At 43.3% G+C, this 14,674-nt stretch overlaps 1 protein-coding gene across 2 annotated transcripts in view; it reads left to right on the top strand.

The window, feature by feature from the left end:
- LOC147020748 (BDNF/NT-3 growth factors receptor-like) overlaps nucleotides 1–14,674 on the top strand; it is a 576,920-nt gene that overhangs the window by 443,687 nt on the left and 118,559 nt on the right. For both annotated transcript variants that reach the window (XM_085896363.1, XM_085896362.1), the window contains exons 14-15: nucleotides 7,158–7,330; nucleotides 8,642–8,738. In XM_085896363.1, the coding sequence (XP_085752489.1) occupies nucleotides 7,158–7,330; nucleotides 8,642–8,738 (270 nt within the window). The remainder of the gene's footprint in view (nucleotides 1–7,157; nucleotides 7,331–8,641; nucleotides 8,739–14,674) is intronic.

Here is a 14,674-nt window from a genome sequence, read left to right on the forward strand (position 1 = left end):
TTTCTTTCTCTTCGCGAAAGACACCATGTGGTCTTTAGCACGTATACCAACTCGTGCTGGCAGCTGGGTGCTCCGTCTTAACGTCCTTCCGTGGGACTGCATACACATCGATGCCTCACCCTGCCTGCGAAACACCAAGATGACAGTTTGTAGCTGGGTCGGGATTCAAACCCATGCGAGACAACCGAGAGGCTAGTGTGCGTCCCTTTAAGCTATCGTGCCAGTGCATGGGTCGGCATCAGTGAAGGTTTTAGAATATCAGGGATTGTTTCAGAGAAACATGAAGAATCACACATTATAAACATGCCAATAAAAACAACTCATGAGTGACCAACGGTGAGGAGTGGCATGGACATACAGGACCGCTTACCACACACACACACACACACACACACACACACACACACACACACACACACACACACACACACACACACACACACACACACACACACACACACACGATCATGTAAATTCCCCCAAAGTGAAATTTAAATCTATGCTTCAAAAAACGATTTTTAGAACATCACAATGGATCAGTTGGCAGTTTACTCACAGTACACATGTCCAGCTTGAGTTGGATTTCCCAGTGGATTTTAATCTTGCTGCAAACTGCCCATTCTGTTGACGCTGGAAAGACGTAGCAACGTTTTTCAGAAGGAATTCACATTTCAAGTGTTTCATTGCCATTTGCTTGTGGATTATTTTGAACATAAGTGTGGGTAGGTTGATTGTATGTTAAATACCTCCCGAGCTCTATCTTCCGGCATGTACTCCCATCAAAAAAGCTAAAACCCATGTTTTTATTGATTTATTTAATATATATGTTTTTTTTTATTATAGCGACACAGTCAAGGCTCATGGAAGAGCTAATCCACTGGACGGATCAGGACGTGACGAGGAGTTATGTATCCCACTGATAGGCCGGATCTGGAGCTAGACTTCAACCAAAATCTCATCTCCTTGTTCTTGTCACCGACAGTACCCAACTTCTCCACCAATTTTCATCCGAATCCATCCATAACTTTTTCAGATATCATACTAACTAACGTTTTGGGCTCTATCTCTCAATAGTGAAGAACCACTGAAAACATTCTCTAATCCAGATCCACATCTTCACCAAAATTGAATCAGTTCTTCCTTGTCGCACACCCAACCTGTCCACCACGTTTTGGCTGAATCCGTCCATAACCTTTTGAGATTCCTCCTCGCAGACAAACAAACAGACAAACAGGGATGAAAACATAACCTCTGTCCACCTTCGACGGCAGAGGTAGAGATCGAAAGTCATAAGCGCTGCATATTGATAAAGGCATGGCAACTGCTTTTCAACCCCAACATGTAACTTCTTCCCACCTCTAACATAGTGGCACACCAAAAATCACACAATTTAACCTCACGACACCACCACTCGTCTGTCGTAAAAACCCTCCAACGACCACACTTCCACCACTGTGTGTCCTCTCAATGCTTGGCACGACGAGGACCCTGCATTATCTAATAACTCGTGACAGTGATCAAACGAACATTGTCACTTTCAATTATAGTTATGACTTTACAACTGTATCACAAGTAGGTAAGCATGCAAGAAAACAGGAAATAAATAAAAGAATAGTTATTAGGTTATTTCTCCGAATTAAGCTCGTAGAGTGGGTCCGTCTGTGCGTATGTACGTGCGTTAACATTTTACTAAAACCTCTTCCAATCACAAACTACCTGACCAATATGGCCAAAATTTGGTACGATGCATGAGGAGAGCAAGGTCTCATGAGGTTGTGCTCCACATCCGGATACACGCCCTAAAAAGGGGGTTTTGCCCCAAATATTGGTATTTTAATCAAACATATTCTCAGAAACAGCCAGGCAGATCCGGACCATGCCCTGACCTTAAGTTGTGCTCCTCTTGGCCATATTTCCCCAAGAAAGGGGGCCACAGGACCCCCCCCCCCGAATCCCTCGTTTTCACAAAAACGTCTTTTCTACAACTACCTGAGTGATGCAGACCAAATTTGGTACAATGCATCAAGACAGTAAGATCTCATGGGATTGTGCTCCCCATCTGGATCCACCCATTTAAAGGGCGATTTTGCCACGAATATTGGTGTTTCATTTAAAAAATCTTCTCAGATACCAACAACTAGATCCAGACCAAACTGGCCATGCGGCATCATGACTGTGCCCCAACCTTAAGTGTACTCCCCATCCGGATCCACCAATTTGAAGGGGGTTAAAGGGTCCTTTTGCCGCGAATATTGGTATTTCAATGAGAAATCTTTTCAGAAGCTGAAACCGGATCCAAAAAAAACTGGCCAAGCGGCATCGTGACCATGCCATAACCATAAATTGTGTTCCTCATGGCCGTACCTCCCCTGGAAAGGGGGCCACAGCCTCCCTCCCCTTATCCCTCACATTCACTGAAACATATTTTCCTCACAAACGACATGACCGATATGGACAAAATTTGGTACGACACATCAGAACATGGTGTTGTGCTCCCCATCCGGATCCACCCATAAATGAGGCTGTAAAGGGGTGGGTGGGGGGGTGGGAGGTTCGCCTCAAATTCAGGTAATTTATTTAAAATTATTCTCAGAAACCGATGGCCAAATTCAGACCAAACTCTTCATGAAACATGAGGACCATGCCATGCCATTTCCTTAAGTTGTGCTCCCCATGACTGTACCACTTCAGGAAGGGGAGCCATGACCCCTTCCTCCTTGTCCCTCATTTGTACCCCGCCTATTGGTAAAATAACCCTCATTCCCCGTGGGGCTATTTTTTAAGAGTATGAAAACAATTCGAGAGCACAACCAGTTATGGGGGCAGATCCAGGATGTTATTTATGGAAGGGGTTGTTCACTACTCCACCCCTTCCAATGTCCAAGTGTTCAAAATGTCCAAGGAGGGGTGTATACAGGATATCCAAAAAGACAAATCCACAAATACGTCCATCGTCAAAGTCCAGGATATTCACAATGACTTTGAATATTCGAACGTTCTCTGATTAGCTTACTTCTTTGTTTGTAAGCAGCACAAGGCTGCGGAGTAGCATTATTGGCTGAAGGCACGGCTGTTCTGCTGTTGCAATGCCCTCTGCTGGTTTGGACAGGAATTTGTAATTTGTTCAGGGTGCTGGCGATAGCTCGCCTGCTCTTCATGAAGGACACTGTGTTGGATATTTAACGTCCACGAATGATTGCCAGCAGATGGGATGCCCAGTTGAACGTCCTTCCAAGGGACGGCACAGACATTGATGAATCACCCTCCCTGTGAAACACCAGGATGACAGTTTAGAGCTGGGTTGGGATTGAAACCCTGGCTAGACTGCTTCGAGGAGAGTGCACATACCTCGAGGCTATCCTATCAGCCCTATCATTGGCTGAATTTGCTACACACATGTAGCTTAGTATTCCATGCCACACAGTCTCATGTGGCACTCATTATAATGAAGTCAATGAGGATCGATTGTAGGAACAAGCCTGGTGTTGGCTTAACAGTTAAGGTATATCGTTTAAGATCTTCGGATCTTGAGTTTGAACCCCTGTCGGCTGTCGAATTAACACCAGGTGGGGTTGACTCAGCCTTGTCTTCCTTCTGAGGTTGCCAAAATGAGTACCAGTGTGCTGATAGATAGAGGGCACTGCATCAGTAGCACAGCTGTGTCCCCAGAAAATGATGCAACCAGCAGCCACTGGCTGCACACGATAGTTAGTTCGTGTAGGAACAATCCCAACATCCTTTTGACCAGCAGTCGCTCATAACGTGCCCTGTTCTGATAGCAAAGCAATTTGCTAAGGATTATGTAGCACTTTAAATTTCGATAATTAGTCAGAATGTGGTCAAGTTAAACGAGACTGAAGTTTCCATCCCGTAAACAATTTTAAAAGGTTTGTCTTCATTAAGTCGTAACAAGACACAGTGTTGCCTAAATGTACAAAAGATAAGGTGCTAATTGGCCTGCTAAGATTAGGCATGGCTGAGTAACAGCAAATCCTTACCCCAGTTGCCCGATGCAATCTCGCAGGGCAGCAAGTCCATCGCAGCAGGTAACACAGCAAAGCAAAGAAACAAAACATGCGTAAAAACCGTACAGGTGTACACCGCCCAGTAAACCAAGGCGTTTGGGAAATGCAATTCAAGAGCTTCGTTCTTCTTACAATTAAGTGAATCGGCCTCGTTTGTCATAACGAAGTTTCTAAACGCATGACCGGCTCTCATTCACTTTAACTAACACACTAAACTAAAATTGCTTTCAAAAATATTTCTGGCAGGCTTCGCTAACTATAGATGGAATTTTCTCGGACAGTTAAATAAATTAGGGGAAGTTCTCCCAAGATGGGATCACAATTCCAGGATCACTGCTCACCTCTACTCATCCGTTCCTCTTTTTCCCCACCTGTGGACGGAGGTTGTCGCGACTTAGCCCCCCTCCTCAAGCAGGTTTTCCACCTTGTGCGAAAACCTGTCAAGGTAAAACAATGCCTCAAGAATGTCTATATCCGCTTTCAAAATTTTCACCTTTTGTTGCCTTACAGCCTGGAATTAAATTACGTTAAATCAGACTTTTTCCACCTTTATTTACACATCGTAACTCACAACTTCGAAGTGAAAAACAAGTTCTACAAATTTCAGAAAATTAACTAAAATACAAAACGAGAACGTCTTGGTTGGGTAAGTGTCCACCCCTCTTATAATGGCAATTGTAAATTATCTCAGGTGTAGACAATCATCTTCAAAATGACACTCCGAGTTAATTGGCCTCTACCTGTGTTAAATCGGAGTGATTCTGATTATTTCAGAATAAAATCAGCTGTTCCTGTAGGTTTCCTCTGCTGGGTAGTGCATTTCACAGCAAAGACTCAACCATGAGAACCAAGGAGCTTTCAAAAGACATCCGGGATAAAGTTGTGGAAAGGCACAGATCAGGGGATGGGTAAAACAATATTTGAAAGGCCTTGAATATCCCTTGGAGTAGATTCAAGACAATCTTTAAGAAGTGGAAGGCGTATGGTACCACCAAGACCCTGATTAGATCAGGCCGTCCCTCCAAACTGGATGACCAAGCAAGGAGGAAACTGATCAGAAGCCACCAAGAGGCCAACGGCAACTTTTATCGAGTCACATGCCTTTATGGCAAAGACTGGTCACTGTGTGCATGTGACAATAATATCCCAAGCACTCCACAAGTGTAGCATGTATGGTAGGGTGGCAAGAAGGAAGCCATCGCTCAAAAAAGCCCACCTTGAGTCATATTTGAGGTATTAAAAAAGCCATTCCAGAGATTCGGAAGCTATGTGGAAACAGGTTTTGTGGTCTGACAGAACCAAGATGGAACTTTTTGGCCGAAATACAAAACTTTATGTTTGGCGCAAATCCAACAGAGCACATCACCCAAAGAACACCATCCCGACTGTGAAGCATGGTGGTGGCAGCATCATGTGATGGGGATGTTTCTCATCAGCAGGGTTGGAGCACTTGTCAGGATAGAAGGGAAAATGGATGGAGCAAAATACAGAAAAATCCTCAAAAAAAACCTGCTGCCATCTGCAAGAAAGCTGAAATTGGGATGGAAGTTCATCTTTCAGCATGACAATGACCCGAAGCACACAGCCAAAGCTACACTGGTGTGGCGAAGGAACAAAAGGAGAAATGTCCTTGAGTGGCCCCATGCAACTTGGCTTGAACAGTTTTGTCCAGAAGAATGGACAAATATTGTCCAATCAAGGTGTGCAAAGTTGGTAGAGACCTATCAAAACAGACTCACAGCTTTAATTGCTGTCAAAGGTGCTTCCACCAACTGTTAACTCAGAGGGGATGGACATTTATCCAACCAAGATATTGTAGTTTTGAATTTTTTCCTAATTTTCTGAAATTTATCGAATTTGTTTTTCATTTGGAAGTTGTGGGTTATGATGTGTAAATAAAGGTGGTAAAAGTATAATTTAATGTCATTTAATTCCAGGCTAGAATGTAGGTGAACAGGGATTCTTGATTTTGGTGGTTTTACCAGAAGGGGGTTGCTGGCGGAGCTTGAGCACCCTGCGAAAATATGGGCGGGACAGATAGCAGACAAAGCAGGGGTGGGGAGGTCGAGGCTGGAGAGGAGACGGTGGAAGACAGAAAGACCACCGACCTTCCTGTGGTGAGAGAGTGAGAGACCCAAAGATTCAGCCTCACTGCGGGAGATACCAATGACCCTAAATGCCTTGGTTTCCACAGCATGAAGACCTTGAGGCATTCTGGACTAATTGTGTCCCTGACAAACCAATATATCCAACCTCCCCCTACCTACCACCTGCCCACTCCCGTAAGGAGCGGATGTTTCTCGTACCATCAAATTTCTTCCAATTGCAGTGATTGTTAAAGACATAGTTGGACAGATAAAGAAGTTAGCGTAAAATGAGACCGGAACTTAAGAAGAGGTTAAACAAGTGACGGGAAACATGAGGTTGTACGTGATCACGTTATTGAAGTGATAATCTAGGAATACAAATTTGCAGTTCTGTGTTAAATATCTCTTATTATGGATGAACAGAGCAACAATTGACACGAAGATTTGATGTGTTCCAACACGGCATTACGCTCTCAATATAATTAACAGGATTTGTCGTCTTGATAACCGGAACGTGTACCGTGTGATGGATTGTTCTTTGAGCACAGCACCATTTGAGCTCGAAATATCACAAAGGGGGACAATGTACATCTCCACTGTTATTTGTCCTCATGTTTGTAACTGTCCGTGTAAGTGCAGATATCTGTCTTTGCCAGTTTGATTTACTCAGGGCAGCAGGGGTTAAAGTAAGCAGCATTCCTTCCACAATGCAGAGACATTTATTGAAGACCTTTAATATTTAGTGAAACTTTACACGGGGTGATTGTCTTTATCAGCTCAGAAGTTGCACCTGAGTGATGGGGAAGCATCCATGTTTTACCAAATTGCGTGACCGACTTGTACATGTCAGACATGACGGTAACGCCGTCTCGGATTGGTTCTCTCTCATTGGTTCATTTACTCAACCGATGATAAACTGGAAACACCTGCATCATCATCATCATCATCCCCTGATCCCCACATAAGTTTTATCTAAGTGTTTTCGGACGTTTACCTGTATATCCTATTACTCAGCGTCATTCTCCTTGTCACTTTACCTTGGCAGACCCTGAAGGACCTTCGAGGTACGGCACGGAGGGACTTCTACCGTGAGGCCGAGTTACTCACAAACCTGCAGCACTCGCACATTGTACGCTTTTATGGGATCTGCGTTGAGGGAAAACCACTCATAATGCTGTTCGAGTATATGAAGCATGGAGACCTCAACAGGTTTCTACGGTAAGCCGCAAGTGAAATGGAGACATTGTAAAGTCCCATTTTGGGAGTCCTGTTTGTTGAATGTTTTCTTTAAAATGCATTGTTTACTCATGTTTTGTTTGTTGATAAGCGAAGGTTGTCATTGAATCATTAAGATTATTGGTCAGGGAAGGTGTAAACACAATTAGGTAAGGTTTCGATCGAGGTCATTGGTGACCCAAAGGCTCCTCTTCCCACCAGCTTCCACCACTTGGACAGGAGGGTGCGCCACCGTTACCCCCAGATCAACTGTCATTGATCTCTTACCCCCACTAAACTGGTACTCGATGTACCCACCTGATCTCTTTAAACGGTGACAGGTTGAGTTGAACCGTCAGGTGATAGTTTGGCACCGCTGGGGTTTGAATTCAGGGCCCTATGATCCGAAGCCAACCACCTTGATGGTTGAAGCCATCATCGAGCTGTAAACACATAAAACAACTCAAAATAACGTGAAATTGCTTTCCATGTGAATGATCATGCCAATATGCTACTGTCTGCCATATGCAAGGTACCTCGATGTACATAACCAATCGGTGGTCGTCTTCAGACAGTCTGATGGGGGCAGGACCTTATTATTTATTTATTTATTTATTTATTTATTTTTAGAGACACAGCATTCAATCACTCATATAAACAACTGTGAAAATAAATTGCACAATCTGCTTAGCATATCCCCTGAGAAAAAGCAATCTTTAAGATGCTCCGCAGCACTAACGTGGTCTTTAGTAATGGGATCTGCATAATTCACCAACGCACGATTTCATGCAAGTCATTGGTGTGTTATTGTAATTGCTTTTTATAATCATATCATTCATTCATTCATGCGAATCATAAACAGTTTGGTTTGCATTATTGCTGGGAGTGCAGCCACACTGCTGATGCAGTGCCCCATGTAGATTAGGTCAGGAATTTGCAATTTGTTCAGGGTCCTTGCGATAACTCGTCGACTCTTCGTGAAGACTCCGTAGAATGTTGAACGTCCACCTACGGCCAGTGCAGGCCGGCAGACAGGTCCTCTGGCTTAACATCCATCTGACGGACGGTAGACACATTGATGTCTCGCCCTGCATGCGAAACACCAGGATGAGAGTTTTTTGCTGGGTTGAGATTCCAACCTTGGCTCGACTGTTCAGAGGCGAGTCCACACACCTCCAGGAGTCTAGGTTCTCCTGCCATCCCACACTTGATAATTCAGATGATAATTATGTTCTGAGTCTGTTAAACATTTGCAGTTGTTTTGTCAAATACATTGGGAGCTCTTCGATGAATATTTTTTATTTCTTGCTGCAGTTGCCATAGTCCTGACATACCTTTCCTCACCGAGTCACCAGGACATGACCGAGCGAGCGAACTGAGCCTCTCCCAAATGCTGTACATTGCAGTGCAGGTAAGATCAGTACATAATCATGGAAGTTCACTCATTCTTGCATATGATGTGTGTAGCAAGGCTCTTTGTGGGGGGTTAGGGGGGGAATGTGTGCCTTTCAAACGGTTTGTTCCTGTGCAGCACAAGGCTGCAGGATCGTCTCATAGGCTGAGCGTGTGGCTGCGCTACTGATGCAGTAATTTGTAATTTGTTCAGGGTGCCGGCGATAGCTCGCCTACTCTTCGCGAAGTACACCGTGGGATCTTTAACGTCGATCAACGAATGCTGGCAGACAGGTTTCCAGTTTAATGTCTATCAGAGGGACGACGCAGACATCGATGAATCACCTTCACTCCCTGTGAAACACCTGGATGACAGTTTAGAGCTGTCAGGATTCATTCCCAGGCTCGACAGCTTCGAGGTTTGTGTGCCTACCTCTCGGCCATCCTATCAGCCCTGCCCTTAAAATTCTGGGACAGGATTCCAAAGAGGCAGGAGAGATTAACAGTCTAAATAATCACCAAAAAAAAAACAATAAGTTGAAAGAAAAGACTAAAGATAACGTTTACTTGACGGCACCTGATTTATACATACCAGAGAAATAACAATGAAGCAGTTGCCATCATGTTGCCTATTAACATCATTTATGGAGTGATCGGGTGAGCGTGAGTGTGTCAAGTGATGTTGCTACATATGAATGCTGCAAATGAAATCATTTGAATGCGTTTTAGAGCATGTTGGACCAAGTAGGCCGTGCCATGCCAAGGTATCAGGGCTCAGCCTCACTCCAGGCGCACAGGCCGAGTTGAAGGATGTGTCGATACGGTGTTGGCATCTTTCTTGTTGCCATTGTGGACACTACCCGCATGCCTTCTATGCCGGAACAGTTTGATTCCATTGCGTTTGATGTGCAAGAGATGTTAATTTGAAACTGAATTTGTTTTCTCAAAATCATCTCAAATTTATTGTTCAACAACAAAATATCCATTGTAAAATGTCTTGGAGATCCTTCCTTACAAGTTGATGTCCAAGTTTATAATGATTTATTTTGTCACAATGAAAGAGATTTGTGTGGAGGATTATTTTAAGCTCGATGACGTTGGAAAATATCAGAAGGAAAAAGAGAGAAGATGCCCCAGTAATTTAGAAAACAAGTGCAAGAAGTGGGGCCCTTAATGAACATGGGCAATGAACTACCAGTCGTGCAGCAAATATTGAGGAATTTGAGGTGTAAGTGTATCCACCAAAAAGGCAAGAAGGCAACCACCTCCTCCAACGTATTAAATGGCCCGATGGATACAACGCTAGATATTTGAACACCCCTCCACCGAATTGGTATGCTGGCGGTGCCGGAGGCATTGCTTTATACCCATGACGTCATATGTAGGAGTCAAAACATCACCCTCCGACCCCCTTGCCATCATTGAATGAATGGTGTGAAACTCAGGACAGGTGTTAGTCCTTTTTTATGTACTTTATAGCCATTGTTACATGTTCTCCCGAGCAATGGGGGAGTTTCTTTTTGCCACAGGAGTTATTTTTTGGAAAAGCTAAAAAATGTTTTGACTTCACATGGAATTAAATTGAATTGATACTGCCTTCGCATTGGCATAACCACTCTCCAGGTGCCGGCACAGTTGTCTTGACCCAAGTGTCGAGATGCAACATCTTGCACAATTTCTCGAGATTTGAATGCAAACAAAAAGGTGAAAAAGGAGACTGTTCTCTTGAAGGACCATCTTCATATTTATGTGCGCAGGAGGATGATGAGCAGAGAGAAGGAATGGGCCCGAGGGGATGGGGGGGGGTGGGGGAAGAGGAGACGGGGGAGTGGAGTACATTCTGGCAAAAGTTAATTGAAAAGATACGAAGAGAAAAAGGGTGGGTGAGGGGACATTGCGATGAAGATATGGATGCATGGGAGGAGGGACAATAAAAGTCAAAGTAGGTTTGGAGAAGATAGGGACATATGGTAAAAAAATATATATATATATATATATATATATATATATATATATATATTTCCTTAATGGCAGAGCGGAGATATTTTGACGTCGTAACTTTTTTTCTAGGAGGAATTTTCAAAATCGGAGATGGTTACTGTCTGTGCAGGGTATTTTTACATGTACATGCCAAGTTTCAGGAAGTTTCGATGAAAACTGTGGGCTGTGAAACAAACTAGTTTCGGAGATAATGGTATAGGCGATTTCCATTAGTGGCGATATTATGATGTTACCTTTTTTCCTTGGAAGAATTTCCAAAATCGGAGATGGTTACTGCCTGTGCGTGGGCTTTGTGCATATACATGGCAAGTTTCATGAAGATCCGATGAAAACTCTGGGTTGTGAAACAAAAAATGTCAAAAAATAGGAATGACGTCATAAAAATTGATATGACGTCATAGTGATGCATATGTGCAGTAATTCATCTCTGCTAATGCCCTGTTCGATTCCCGCAAACAGAATTCAAAAAGCTTGCCGAGTTTGAGATTTTTTTTAGGCGATTTCCATTAGCGGAGATATTTTGATGTCATAACTTTTTTTCTAGGAGGAATTTTCAAATTCGGAGATGGTTACTGTCTACACGCAGGGTATTTTATATATATATATATATATATATATATATATATATATATATATATGTATATATATATATATATATATATATATATATATATATATATATATATATATATATATATATATATATATATACGTCAAGTTTCAGGAAGTTTCGATGAAAACTGTAGGCTGTGAAACAAAAACAAAAAATGTCAAAAAAACAGGAATGACGTCATATTAATTTTTATGACGTCATATTGATGTATCATATGTGTGGTAATTCATCTCTGCTAATTCCCTGTTTGATTCCCGCAAACAGAATTCAAAAATCTTGCCTAGTTTCGGAGATAATTTTTTTCCGATTTCCATTAGGGAGATATTTTGACATCATAACTTTTTTTCTAGGAGGAATTTTCAAAATCGGAGATAGTTACTGTCTGCGCAGGGTATTTTTACATATATACGCCAAGTTTCAGGAAGTTTCGATGAAAACTAGGCTGTGAAACAAAAAAGACCACAAGAACAACAACGTGATAAATACTTAGAGATCCTCCACGAGGACCTAAAAAGTCCATAAGAAGAAGATGAAGAACAACAACGTGAGTAAAGCAGTAGTCACATTTGCTCTACGGCTAGGATACGGCGGCCGTACCCCCCCCTGAATTGACAGAAACGTGCGGCGGCCGCAGAGTTTCTGAGGTGGCCTCAGGGTGGCCCAACGCCATATGGCTATCTTTTACAGGCCATAGGGGTCTCCGTGGAATTAAAGCATGGAGTTATAACTTTTTTCATTTCTCGGTTAGCCGTAGCAATTCGACAAGCCGTAGTCATGATGTAGATGTGTTCCACGTCGACCGTACGTAAGGGCGTACGGTGGGCTTGCGTTATTCGTGCATTTTCCGTAGGCTCTTATCAATGAAAAATGAATTTTGCCAACCCCCAAAAAATTACGGCGGCCGCACTATTTCCACGTTCGCCTTAGGGCACCTTGAGGCTACCTTACGTCTGCCTTGAAAATTCTATGGCCGCCGCAGGGACGCCCTAAGGTCACCGTGCGACATCAAATCAAAGACCGTATGGCACCCCACGTTTTCGGTCTCCACAATTTCTAAATACCCCATGCGGCTCCCCGAAAAATAAAAACATATGTGACTGCTACATTGTGTGACCGTGGAAATACTGCGGCCGCGCTATAATTGCTAGTGGCCGTAGATTTTTTTTAGACCCTACGGCCGCCGAGCCAAATGTGACTGAAGCATAAGACTTCGAGATCCTCCACGAGGATCTAAAAATGATATTTTTATGAATTTCTGACCAAATGGGAGAAAATAAGGCTTGTAATATATAAATTTATAGGTTTTTCCGATGAGGAAATACGAAAATGTCACTTATGCAATAATTTGATGACTTTTCAAACACAATTTTTGAAAACAGCACAATATTTTGCTAACATTGAACTGTTTTTGACATTCTCAGATCAGCATAAGACCGAGATCACACCAGTGCCGCCAACAAAAGTTCATTAATGTTATCCTGCACGGATTCATCGGGTTGGATAGCATTCTTTATAGAGTTGTGTCGCTCGGTCAAACTGAATTTTTGAGTGCGGAATTTCCCTGCTCCATCCTTCACACGTCTTTGTTGGTGTATGTCTGGGGCTACAGTTAAGCGTAAATATGTCACTTCCGCGAAAAGTTCTTTCTCCGATAGTGTACTTAATAAGGCCTATGTCACATTTGCCACGGCGGCCGTGGGGTCTCCAAAATCTACGGCCACTAGCAATTATACGGCGGCCGCAGTATTTCCACGGTCACATAATGTAGCAGTCACATATGTTTTTATTTTTCGGGGAGCCACACGGGGTGTTTAGAAATTGTGGAGACCGAAAACATGGGGTTGCCATACGGTCTTTGATTTGATGTCACACGGTGACCTTAGGGCGTCCCTGCGGCGGGCATAGAATTTTCAAGGCAGATGCAAGGGAGCCTCAAGGTGACCGCAAGGCGACCGCAGGGATGCCCTAAGGCGAACGTGCAGCCAGACGGACGGTAACGAGTGGGTTCATTTTCATTTTTTTTTTTCTTACCAGTTTTTTTTTTTCGGCTTGTCGAATTGCTATGGCGAACGTACAAATGAAAAAAGTTATAACTCCGCGTTATAATTCCACGGCGACCCCTACGGCCTGGAAAAGATAGCCAAACGGCGTAGGGCCACCCTGAGGCCACCGCAGAAACTCTCCGGCCGCCGCACATTTCTGTCAATTCAGAGGGCGTACGGCCGCCGTATCCTCGCCGTAGAGCAAATGTGACTTAGGCCTAAATATTGACTGTCTGGGGTCAAAGGTCCTTTGTGCTTTTTGCAAGTTTGTATAGTATTCAATAGCTTAGTATTTTTTCTTTTTCTTCAAGTCTTCCTTTTTCCTTAGGACAAGTCCTTTTGATGCCCATACAGTCAAAATGAAATCTTTCTCCAGCTTTCTAACAGCAAGAGTCTGTTCTGATTTACGCGCCCATTTAAATCGTTCCTTTGTCTCTTCACGTGTCATCTCCATGAATGCTGAGTCGACCAAAAGCCCATTCGTGGCAATGATATTCTTCCTGGACATGGACATTACTGATTCTGTTCCTCCACTGACTTTTATTCGATGATCAAGACGGGATAATTCTGATTCACAACCTAAGTCTGTGACGGGGGCTAGTGCCATTTTCGAGTAGTTAGGAGAGGGCATATCCTCTGTTCCTTCTGCATTAGGTACCCCTGGTATTTCTGAGAATAATTTCATTTCAGAGAGCTGGCGATGCAAGGAATCGATGACTTCATCGACCACAGCAGCCAAAAGGCGTTCCTTCCCACTCCCATTCCTTGAAGTGTCACGGATTTCAGCCAGTTCGGGTAGTTTCCTCGCAAAAAAAAATCCTGCACTCCTCCCCAGTTTCTCTGTCGTTTTTTTTTTTTGAGGACTTTAGGTCCTCTTCAGTCTTTAAGGACTTTAAGTCTTTTTCATCCTTGTCATCAATGCCCAAAAGTTTCATCAATGGGAATATGATAATATTTCCCACTTGTTCATACACCTCGCAGCATTAAACGAACCAAGCACTTTGGACATACGTAGAGACACCAAGGACCAGCTTATTTGATTGAATGTCCACTACAGCATCGAAGAATTTCATGATGGATGTTCTCATTTTGAGAAACTGTTTAGCGATCTCGGCTATTCTCTCGAACCTATTCACAGTGAACCCTTTGAAGCCACAATGTTCAATACCGTTCTGCTCCATCCATTCCATGTATTTGGGGATACAACGACACAGTGAGACGCATGACTCGGACTCAGAAGTTTTGCGATTGCTATTTCGCCGAGCGTATGTACACTAGATCCGGGGGAACAAAATGCCT

This window comes from Eptatretus burgeri, chromosome 9 (assembly GCF_056783735.1).
Source record: "Eptatretus burgeri isolate ZD-2024b chromosome 9, Ebu_testis_v1, whole genome shotgun sequence".
In the NCBI taxonomy this organism is placed as follows: Eukaryota; Metazoa; Chordata; class Myxini; order Myxiniformes; family Myxinidae; genus Eptatretus; species Eptatretus burgeri.